The sequence below is a fragment of the Gobius niger genome, assembly GCF_951799975.1.
Source record: "Gobius niger genome assembly, chromosome: 11".
Taxonomy (NCBI): domain Eukaryota; kingdom Metazoa; phylum Chordata; class Actinopteri; order Gobiiformes; family Gobiidae; genus Gobius; species Gobius niger.
Window position 1 is genome coordinate 11,846,952 of NC_136862.1, and position 12,046 is coordinate 11,858,997.

Below are 12,046 nucleotides of genomic sequence, written 5' to 3' on the forward strand. Positions count from 1 at the left end.
ATAATCATAACCAGAGACTCAGTTACATTTCCTCAAGTACACTAACTTTTTGAAGTAAATGTAGCCTACTTTTGCTAGATTTATGTCTTACAGTACTTTTTACTTGTACGTGTCCTAAATTAAGTAGTCCTATCTGTACTCTTACCTGAGTAAAACAAATAACTCATCCCACTGAGTACATTTTTAAGTGAAAAATCGTAATTTTGATGTGAATAATATGGTATTTTCTTTAGACATAAATAAATCATGTGTCATTTATGTCACGACTGAAACATGAACCCGTCGTTTACGGTCAGTTACTCAACACTCAAGTAAAATTACTTCTTACTCTTACTTGGGGCTCTACTTTTTATTTCTACTTGAGTATAATTATTTTATTTGAGTAAATATTTTGGCTTCTCTATCCACCTCTGATCATAACCCTGACCCTAAACCAAACCCCCTGGCCCTGATTTTTCTTTAAATATTTTCTTTATTAATATTTAAAACAATATCATATAACACGTGGCCTGATTAAGGAGAACGGCAGGCGCGTGTGACGCATGAATCCAAAAGTCCAGAGCGCGTGTTACCAGTGTCCTGTTCATGGTTACGCTCATGAGTGCACCATCTTGAGTTCAGGAAGGTCTCCTGCTGGGACTCGTCCCATTCAATACAGGAAAACACAAAAAGATTGTAGAAAATATTTGTAATGAGTGAATTATCCTCAAATTACGAGAAAAAGTACCTTATTTTTGTGGTGACTACTCGCGTCGCGCTCCGTCCTTAGTCTTCTCTACATACTCCATCTCTTCGACGGGTGTGTCGCCCTCTGCTGGTTAAACAACAGTACTGCCACAATTAAACTCATGGTCCTCTCTACATGTATGGCACGTTCCCCAATCTCAAATAGATTGACAAAATGCCATGAGAGATTGATGCATGTCCCGAAAGTTTTTGCTCTGGACATCCGTCATAAATGTGCACCTGTGCTGAGCTATTTCAGTTTAATGAGAATGTCAATACGTGACAAGTCCCATGATGAATACTTTGGGTCCGTGGCATGATTCACTTGTGAAGGCAGCAGATTTTTAAAGCATCATTATCGAACTGGCGCCTGTGACACATTATGTTTTACAGTTTCCATAGCTCGGTCCGTTATATTATAAGACACACTGTATTCTATAGGGTTGTTTACGCTACTCTTAATGTTCATACTACATTGTTTGTTTTTTAATGAAAGTATAGAGGGAAATTTACAATAAAACTTGTATAAACCCAGTAGTAATCAGTATTAGTTGACAATTAGACAGTTGACATTAGAAGTTTCGAGTACTTTGGTAATACAATGCGTGAATGCCACTGCGCGGTTAAGAAATAAACTCAGAGGCAAAGTCAGTACACATTTTTTAATAACATGGCACAATTTACATAACACAAGTTTATGAGGAGCATGCTGAAGATTCAGTCGCTTCATTTTTTCTCAGTTTTGTACACGGTCTAGAAAGACTTAGCTTTTTTCTGTACATAGTAAACAGCAAAAAGTTCTTATTTAACAATCTTTGCAATACGCATTAACTAATCACTATGGCTCCGGGGGGACGTTTGTAAGTTGGATTAAAAAAACAAAACACTGCACGACATTTCACACAGAGTTTGAAGCGCACAACTAAACCCTCAGTGGACTACTAAAATAGATCTCTGCTCTTTACAAATGGCTGTCTGCAGCTTTTTTGTCTTTTGTTTTTGAGGAAACATGAACTGAGGGAAGCACTTAAATACACACTGACCAACAGATTTTATGTCCTAATTGTAGTTTACACCAGGGCTGATGCTCTGGCGTTTGGTTCACTGTGTTCTCCCCAAAACAAGACCTCATTAAGAACTCATATTTGGCTTAATATGTATTTTTAACACCATTGTCTCTTGGATTGTCAGTTAGCAGATTTGATCAAATGTAACAATTTCATGTCATAAATACCTAAAACCCAGCAGATCAGTTAAATCGTGTCTAAACAGTTGTAAGTCTGTGTTGTGGGAAGAACCGTTCGTTGATACGGGCAGATATGGGGTGAAGGTCAGCTTTCTAAAAGGAGCCAAGAAACTTTTTGCATAGTTTGATATGGGATTTAGTGTGTCAATATCAATAAGCTGCATTAACCAAAATAACTCAAAATGTATAGCAAAAAGCACATTCTGAATCAGCACCTCAGTACTCCTCTATTTACATGTGTTTAAAGTAAAGCTTTCAAAACATTCTTTTGCATATTTGTACCATACAGAGTGAAACAGCAACTGTACATTATCTACAACTGCAGTCAGTGCTGAAAGGACCTTTACATTCCAAGTGGACCAACTTCATTATGTAAAGAATGCACACAAAAGCTGGAAAACCAGGAAAACATCATTGAAAACCTTTTGTTTCCAAAGACTGTCTTTTGTACAAAACATTGGAGTGCTTGGGCAGCCTCTGCCCACATAACTTATTCACAGCTATCATACAGTCTAAGTGCTGGGAGTGAGGCACAGAGCGGGCAGTCCCCAGGCTGTGCTCACCGTGCCTCGATGTCTTTGTGGGGGGCTCTGTCCCGTATGTCGGGGCCCAGGGGTGTAGTCCGTCGGGGAGAGCCGGGACGGCCCAGAGAGGAGATGAGAGGTGGAGGGGCGCTCAGAGAGGCTGTAGCAACACTTTTATTCAGGAGCCCGTTCTGGTGAGCAGTCGCTGCTGCCGCCGCTGACGGGCTGACTCTGGAGTAGTGCATGCTGTGAAGTCCTGGTGCTATGAGCCCGGGGGCGGGATGAGGGAGGTGTGGGTCAAGGGCAGGGTGGTGCATTGAGGGAGGGAGACGGCCATGCTCATAGTCCTCTCGCAGCATGTTGAGGCGCTCCCGTTCGTCCAGTTGGACCCTTTCTATCTCCCTGCGCTGCTCCAGGCCCAGGTGGTGGTGGTCCCGGTTGAAGTCGTGTGGTTCCCTTTCCCGGTATGAGCGCTCGGCCTCGTACAGGCGCGGGGGGCCCAATCGACTCAGAGGCTCGTTCCTAAGTATCAGCTCTCTGGCCAGGGGGTCCCGTCTGTGCAGGTCTAGGCCCCTGTAGGGGTCCCGCATGGGGTCCCAGTGGAAGGCAGGGTAAGGGAAGCGCTCAGCTCCTGGAATGGGACTGATGCCCATAAAGGGAGCTACTACTCGAGTTCTGTCCAGGCTGCTGATGCTGTTCATGGGGTGGACCCCGGGCATGGCCATGGGCAGAGGCATCGAGGAGGGAGGATGGAGACTCGGGGTGGAGGGGGCTCTCTCTGTGGCCCCGTCCTGCTCCTCTTTCCTTTCCTCTTTCACTTTGACCTCACTGTTCTTCTTTTGGTGCTCATAAGGCTGCTCCTTCTTTTCCAGGACGTCCCGGGACAGACCATTGGGCCTGTCCAGACTGTTCTGTCGGATGTAGGGGGACGTGGAGCCCCTGCTGGAGGCTTTGTCTTCAGATGTGCGACTGTCAACGATCACAGGAGTGTCCTTATCACTGTGCTGGCTGTCTTTGAGTTTTTGCTCCTCTGTACTCGCATCTTTCCAGCTGTCCGAGTGCTCCCTGTCTTTGGCCTTGTCCTTGTCTCTGTTAGGATCCCCAGAAGATGGGACCAAGGGGTTCCTGGGGTGCTCTGGAGGTCGGCTGTGGCCCAGAAGGGGAATTGGAGTCACAGACACAGGAGAGGGATGGCTCGAGTGACGCTTTTCTACAGAGTCCCTGAAAATGACAAACACACGATTCATAAACACGCATGAACAAACACCTGCTTATACAAAGAGACTGAAGAGCTCTTACCTGTCCTTGTCGTCTTTGCTGACAGAGTCCCTCTTCTCAGGCTCCCTGTCCCGTTCGTGAGAGCTGACGGAGGCACTCCTCTCAGATTCTCCCGGTTTGAGCCAGGGCGGAGGGGTGGGGAACGATGGGGGCGTGCGGTGCAGGCGGTTCCACGGCTCCTGGGGGCCACCACCCCCGCTGTTGTTGAAGTGCGGCTGTGAGTTAGGGCCATCTTTGTGGCCAAACACAGAGTTGGCCGCTGCTAGGGATTCAACACACGGAAAATCACAGGACACAAGTTAAATGCGTATCATACACATTTTATGTTTAGAAATGAAAAGCATATTTTTTGATTGTGATACTAGTACAATTCAATTTGAAGCTAAGTTTATATATGCTACACAACTGTGTGGAACCTCAGCATTGACATTTCATACTGTGGGGACAAGGTAGCTCAAAGTTTGGATGGTGCGCCCTCTGCAGGTTGCCGGGGGAATTAAATATGGTAAAAACAATATACTGTACGAGCCTTTTTAACTGCTGGGATGCTGACCAATTACGTAACTAAATCCAGGAAATACAGGCCAGAGTGCTTCAGCAGGAGAAATGTTAATGAAATGGAGCCAAATGTTACTTCACTATGCCTTTGATGAAAGAACAATGTCATAACTTTCTTGAAAGCTCCAAAGTCGCCTTAGTACCCTGAAATGACGCACCGAGCTTCTAAATACAGTATAACTGCACTATGAGCCTATTCTGAATTCATGTCATCTTATTCATTGTATAAAATATCCCTATATAATTGTTTGCACATTTCTTGCCTATTCTGCACATCCTGAGTGTTTTTCTTGAGAGCTGAATGTAACAAGTGAATTTCTCCAAGATCAACAAAGGCTCATCTTATCTTAAACACCAGTGTCCGGTCTGTAAATATGAAACTCACTTAGTGCTGGATTTCCAAGTCCTCCGAAGGCTGTGGAACTGAGAGCACCCAGGCCTCCAAAGGAAGGAGGTCGACTAAAAGGTTCTGCAAGGAGAACATAACATATTCATAAAGAAAGAATCTACACGAGAGCGTTTAAAAAGGCTCTTCTCACTGATAGTCCTTACCTAAGTGAGGGGCAGGGGTCAGGAAGTTTCCGGGATGGTGGGGTGGATGACCAAAGGGACCAGCAGACGGGTGTGTTGGACCTGTGAATTTATAAACATACACAATATACTTTCAATATTTTATTTTATTTTATGTTATTTTTGTGCTGAAGCTGACCGTATGTCTTATTTGTACAATTCTCTTTCCTCTTTGTACTTATTGCTCTGTGAGGAGTCAGTGCAGTGCGTGCCTCAGTGCCCCCTTGTGGCCAACATGGAGCATTCAAGAGCAGGACTCAAACTCTATTGGCCTATTTTGTTTCTGAAGGGCAGTAACTCATACGAAACTTCATGTTTAGGCTTAAACTAGGACTTGGACTTGGCTAGATTCAGCTCTCAGACCGACTTCTGGCTGCTTTCATGAACAAACTGATGTTGCTCACGTTAAGAAATGCACTGTATTTTTGCGCAGACTACATTAACGACTGATTTAAAAATGCATCTTGTTGCAGAGTTAAAGGTTCACATTTCATCTGTTATTTAGCTTTAGAATGAATACGTGTGTGGCTTTAACTGATGAAGCTTTGAGTCTAGATTGGTTGACCCACCTTAAAGGTTGATAGGCTGAAGGTGGGTCAACCAATCTAAGCTCAAATAATATTTAGTATTTCCTCAGAGCATTGATCAAAAGGCTGACTATTCAAAAACAAAGGCCCATGAGCATTTGGGCTCACACTCACCCGCTGCAGAGAAGAGCGTGGCAGGCCGCGCCAAGTCACTGGGATGATGCATGGGGCCAAACAGACTGGGACCAGGGGGTCGGCTCAGGAAGTCCGGCTTGAGACCAAAGTCTAACTTGTGAGGGTCGACCTGCATCTGCTGCTAGAAAATGAGAAACCACAGAAAAGCACATGTAAAAACACATCTTTCACACTTCTTCTTTCCCAATCTAGAGATCCTTAAAACGAATACACAACTTTTTGTACTTAAATGCCCTAACTGTGCTGTTGTTGATCTCGCTCTCCGCTATGCTCCCACCCCAACCTGCCCCGCACTAAACTGAGACTGAGACAGAGGAGTCAGAGGAGGGCTCACCTTGACCTTCTGTTGGTGGTGGTAGATCTGCCAGGCTATGTGCACATGCATGGCACACCACTTCCCTGGTTTCTGTAAACACAAGTGAACTCACTCTTATTTCTGATCTTGAGCTGCATAAAGTTCTGTTCTTATTAGATTGTGGGAAAAACTTGTGTTGTTGAAAAGAATAAGGTGTACTCACCCTGAGAATGGGCCGAAAAGGATCTGTTAACTAAAAAAGAAAAATGAAGAAATGAAAGAGTTAGCCTTGTGTGTAAGGAAACATTACTTTATTATTACATGAAATGGATATAGAGTAGCTTGGTTTGTTTATGTAATGCAATGAAAACATTGAAATGGTCAAAACAAATATAAGACAGTATTTTCTGTTCTGTTCTGAAAAAATATATACTATACTACTTATTAGTATAGTATACTAATAAGTTAAATTTACTCAATTAATATTTAACCTTAATTTCAGTGATTTTGACCTGCCAAGTAAATAAATCTACCAGTGGAATATGTGCTTTTGCACCTAAATACATGAAACACATTTTGTCTCTCAAGTACTTGAGATTTCTGAGGACATCTGAGGTCGCTGCAGTTGGTCTGGTCTAGGTTTAGAAACACGATGTGCCATCAGCTGAACATCCTGAATGACCAGGTTATTCCCTCAATGGATTTCTTCTTCCCTGATTTCACGGGGTTTTCCAATATCACAATGCCGACTTCATCGGGCTCACATTGGAAAAGAGTGGTTTAGGAGCATGAGACATTCTCTTCACACATGGTTTGGTCACAGAGTCCAGATCTGAACCCAACTGATAATCATTGTGATGTGCTGGAGGTGGCTTTGCACAGTGGTCACACTCTCCCATCATCAATACAAGATCTTGGTGAAACATGAATGCAACACTGGATCTTTTGACAATATTAGAGCATGACCTTTTTTGTGGTGACTTTATGTTTTGTTCTGGCAGTGTATCATCCAATCTGAAGAATTGGACATCAAATATGCATTAGGAATGTTGATAATGAGTTTGGACCACAACTAACAGTCTTGCTTCCTCTTTCGTTGTAAAGAAGAAAATTGAAATAAAAACGTATAGGGCATTTAAGTGCAAAAATACTCGCTCCACTGGCAGATTTTTTGTTACTTCCCAATTGAAATCCATAACTTTTTGCATTATAATCCATAGTTAGGACTTTCGCACAGGTATATCGCACACTACCCACTGATATGTCTAAAATAAGCCTGTTTGATGCTAAAAATCATATGTATGTGCACTCACTCTTACCCTGGGGTCCTTCTGTAAGAACGTGTGTGGGACGGCTCCAGGCCTGGCGGAAACATCCAGTGGATTGGAGGTCTGCAAAGTTTATGAAACGAAAACAGGATGAGCTGAGAGCCGTTGTGTCTTACTTGCTTTTTTTAGTCTCTGAAACGTGGGTTGTGTCCCGTACCTTAGGTTGAAAGGCACCCTGTAGTGATCCGAACGGCCCTGTTGGTGGAATGACGGGCGGCAGACCAGACATGGCCGGAGGGTACGAGTGGAAGAGCTGAGGGAGAAGAGGAAGAATATAAGAGTGTGTTTACGAACAATTGGACCTCTTGAAATGGTTTGAATGGATCTCATTTGTGACAAGAACAAGATGTGGTTTTCGATAATTTGAAGCTGGAATTTTTTTCTTTATTTCAGTAATCCCTTGTTCTAAAAGTAACAACACACGAGTTAGCATGCAAGTCAACAGAGCACAATATACTCTGTTGCAAAGTTGTTCAAGAATTACAACAATAAGATAAAAAATGAAGGAAACGATTGAGTCTACATGATATTGTTTATGTGTCTGTGTATGTTTAAGTTGATACAGTAATTATCGTGACATCTGTTTCTTTCAGTTTTGATGGGAATCTACAGATGTGTCACTGAACAACCAGCGAAACACGAGGGACAGCTTTAATTTACACATTTTCACATGTTTCAAAGGGTAAAACGTAAACAGCTCCACCGAAAGCTTGGAGGATTTGAATAAAAACCTCTCTGCGATTACTGTAGGTCTGGGAATAATGCGAGCGATCTGAGTTGGAAAAAATGTGTGTGGAAATGAGCCAAGCTTTTGAACGGCTCTTTGAAAAAAACGGATAATCTCAAAGACTCCCGTTAATCCATAATGTTTGTCTGAAACTGAAAACAATTAGTCTTATGAAAACTGTAACCATAAAGCTAATTAATTATGTTTTGATGTCACATGGAAGCACAACACAACTTAATTTTGATTGTGAAGTACATTATACAGACAGAATTCTTAGCACTGGTACACGTTAAGAGAAGCTTATCAAAATGCAGCTCATAGTCAAGTGATGCGCTATGATGAATAGCTTCAGGCAAAGTGTTGCTACAGTAGCGAGCAACGATCTGTGACGGAAAATGCCATTAGCAAAAATATTCAGCGAAGAAAACGATGTATGCTCCTGATGAAAACACGCACATCCACAAAATGTATTAAAACAGACACACACGAAGTCCGCTATACGTAATAATGGCACTGAGTACAAGTACACAGCGCGGGAACTCACGCTGTGTCTGTAGAAGGGATCGACTTTTGTTGGGTATTTGTCAAACTGTGGAAGAAGAAGGAAAGACAGGGTTCAAACAAGGCTTTTTAAACATGCTGGTAATCTAAGAACAAGACACAGCACTCCTCACAGGCACACTCTGTGACCCGATCATCGCTCCCTTCCTCCCCTCGCCGCGATCAGACGACATTTAAAACCAGCGTGCATCCTGTGTCTCATTTGGTCTGCCTCTTTTAGTGGTGCAGTGCGGCTCAAGGCGAACATTTCCCTCGTCAAGGCTAAACAGCGCGGCCATAAAGGGCCCTTTTATTGCCTCATTAGCTGTCAGAGGCCGCCTTTGAGCCGTCATCAGAGCCCTCCACAAACCCGAGCGGCTACGGCTACGGTCGGGACAAATCTGCATGTTTGTGTGTGAGCCACCCGTAGCTTGTGGTTGTACCCTCGATGTACAGCCGCGGCTTTTAATGTAAGTCGTTTGCCAGTAATGAAAACCCCAAACTGGACCAAACGGTGCCATTAAATTTCAGAATGCATTAAGTGTATTATGGTTTGGAAGCCGGCTCTGGCTCACGCTCCGGGCGAGTTATTGGCAATTTAGAAAATAACGGTTCTCAATGTCTTGGGACAAGGGGGGGGGGGATACCAGAATAAAAATAAAAAAAAGAGAAAGAGTTTGTTGGAGAATAAAGGCATCATTGTGGCATGTTGATGGAGATCACTGGAGAAATTATGAATTCAGAATCAAAACAAAACTTTGAGCAACATTACTTGAGCTGTTTTTACTCCTGTGTCTTTGTACATTGTTACTGAAAAAAACATTATTTTATCATTTATTGGGATTTTATAATATTACCTGCTTTTGGTCTAAAGCGACACTAAAATGCTACAACATAATAAATTCAGATTCAGTCCCTTGGACAATGAAGAATGCCTACTTTACACATTTAACCCAAAGAACAAACCTATTTCTGCAGTCTTAAAGCAATATTTCAGTATTTTTGACATAGGGCATCATTTCCTAGTTACGGTATAAAAAGTGTTGTTGATTTCTGGAGATTTTTCTTTTTAATTCATGCAGTCCTTATATTTGAAGAGTTTAGTGGCGCTAGGCTAGTGCTAGGCTAGCGCATGTCTATGGTAACTAGTAGCCTGCATTAAAAACAGTCAGACCCAAGCACAGTCCACCTGAGGCAAATCACTTATAACATCAGACTACCCATATAAATGTCTGTGATGACTGAATAATTCTTGAAATATAACCATTTTGTATTTAAAATACTTATATTTGAGCAGCATCAGCTTCATGGTTGTGAGCTACTCATCGGCGGAGTGATCTGCCAGAAAATAGTCCCTCAAAATTACATCATGTCAGATATATTTCAAAATTTATATCAGTAGTCTGGTGTTATAAGTGATTTGCCTCTCATGTTATCACCTGAGAGTATAATTTTTCTCCAGCTTAGCTTTACCCAAATCTAAAAGCCTCTCGACTGGTGCGTACAGCATATAGGCCAGAGTAGAGTCACATTTTTGAAGCGTGTTTCATCACTTTATCGTTGTGTTTTTGTCGCTTGTTTCTGGCATTATTGTTGCTTTTTCGGCACGTTTTTATCGCTTTTGTTGCTTTTTCATTCTCGTTTTCGGCGCTATTTTGACACTTTTTTCAAGAAGCTTTTAGATTAGGGTAATGCCAAACTGGACAAAATGTGCTCGGTTCAGGCGGGGATTATGTCTCCTGCACCTGATTTCTTTCCCTCTAAAACTTAAGTTCTTCTCGGGACCTGACCCCTCCACACATTCGATCACACAGACACATACCACCTTCATAAACACCCCCCCCGCAGTGCTCTACTTATCCTCACATTTGGGGCGCGCACCATGGGCGGTGCCGGCGTGGGCATGATGCCGTGGGGGAAGGGCGTGAAGGTGTGCTGGTGCGTGTGCTGGTGGGTGTGTTGGTGCTGATGCTGGTGCTGATGCTGGTGCTGGTGGAACTCGGTGCGCAGGTACGGGGGAGGGCCCAGCGAGGCGCCGCGGTCCGCGCTCTGTGACGCCAAGAAACGCGTGTTCAGCTCCTGGCGCAAAATGTCTTGTTCTAAGGATGAAACAAAGAACATAAAGATTAGATAGAAAATACTACATTTATTTATATAAAACAAATCACTGCACAAGCTCATATTCCTCGCAGCGCAAAACCTCAAACTCCTGCTCATGAATCGACTGTACCGCACAGAACCATCTCAATTTGGCCTCGGCGCTGTCCGGCTCTGCCAGTTTCCACAGTGGAACTATGCCTAAACCATTCATAATAAACATACCACTCCGCAATTTGTTCAACATTCCCCCGTAATAATAAGTATATTTCAAATTACATGCTCAGGAGAAATTTCCATCTTCAGTAGCAGCTTCACACTGAAAGTTACAGCCAATAAACAAAGAGAAAACGCAGCTCTGAACAAGTGATTTTGTTGTAAAAGAGGTAATATTGAGGTTTCATTCCCTGCAGCCAAGAAAATACATAACATAAGATTTATTTTAATTATTTAACAAACACAATCTGTATGAATTTCCAAATATGAGGCAGGCTGTGTTCACATCAATCAATCAAAATACATTACATTACAAACGGAGACTTCATTAGTTGCTAGATCCAGAAGCTAAAACCAGTAGGTAAATCTTAAAAGACTAAGTGATAGAGCCGTGATACTGTGAATAGGGATGTCATGATTCTTACATTTTGAGTCAGGATTATTGTGAGGAAAAATAACATGATCAAAATGATGGAAAGATAATCTTGAGAATATTTAATACCTGTACAGAACTGTCTAAATGTTCACAAAAAAGAAACAAGACATTATATGAACATTCAGACTGTGTGATCTTTCATCCTTATGCTTTAGTCATTATGGGGAAAAAGGTAAGTCTAAATGATAAATAGGCAATAGAATATTATTAGCTATATCTAAAGGGATCATATTTATGTGGATGTTTTCCAAAGATCTTCAATGTGTCTCACGAATTTACATCAATTACAAAAGGATTCCTAAACAAATGAACCAATCAGCTGATTACAAGGCGCCCTGCACAGTTCATGTCTGTTTTTATGTAACACAAACGCAACTGCATATGGTTCTTTTGGGACTCTTCTTTTGGCCGCATTATCATTAACATTGGATTATTGAACCTGCCGCTGACTTTATGTGTCCTGGAGCTCCTTTACCGGTGAGTGCACACAGACAACACGCGATAAGACGATTTAACCTTGGTCCTTACATTCTTGCGATTAACCTACTGTGAGCTTTTATAACCGCCATAATTGGAAAACCGGTTAATCTTGACATCCCTAACTGTTAATCCCTTTTGTTATCAAGTAAAAGCATATGCTACACAGCCTTGCGTTAATGTTGATAGATTTAGCACTTTTGAACACTTTTCTCTTTCAGGCTGAAACACCGCAATCTAACCCTCATTGGCCTGGATAAATCATGTGGAACATTTCTGATCATAAAAATGTTATTGTTGCTGACA

At 42.4% G+C, this 12,046-nt stretch overlaps 1 protein-coding gene across 6 annotated transcripts in view; it reads right to left on the reverse strand.

The window, feature by feature from the left end:
* Positions 1–1,407: 1,407 nt before the first annotated feature.
* Positions 1,408–12,046, reverse strand: part of auts2a (activator of transcription and developmental regulator AUTS2 a) — a 217,449-nt gene continuing 206,810 nt past the window's right edge. For 2 of the 6 annotated variants that reach the window (XM_079565831.1, XM_079565829.1), the window contains exons 9-19: positions 10,381–10,613; positions 8,519–8,563; positions 7,405–7,500; positions 7,239–7,310; positions 6,143–6,172; positions 5,959–6,030; positions 5,604–5,745; positions 4,885–4,965; positions 4,718–4,801; positions 3,796–4,036; positions 1,408–3,717 (exon numbers count right to left, since the gene is read on the reverse strand). In XM_079565831.1, coding sequence (XP_079421957.1) covers positions 2,532–3,717; positions 3,796–4,036; positions 4,718–4,801; positions 4,885–4,965; positions 5,604–5,745; positions 5,959–6,030; positions 6,143–6,172; positions 7,239–7,310; positions 7,405–7,500; positions 8,519–8,563; positions 10,381–10,613 — 2,282 coding nt within the window. In that variant the 3' untranslated portion in view covers positions 1,408–2,531. Of the gene's footprint in view, positions 3,718–3,795; positions 4,046–4,717; positions 4,802–4,884; positions 4,966–5,603; positions 5,746–5,958; positions 6,031–6,142; positions 6,173–7,238; positions 7,311–7,404; positions 7,501–8,518; positions 8,564–10,380; positions 10,614–12,046 lie in introns of all 6 variants that reach the window. The other 4 variants (XM_079565827.1, XM_079565826.1, XM_079565828.1 and 1 more) reach the window with 3 other exon arrangements.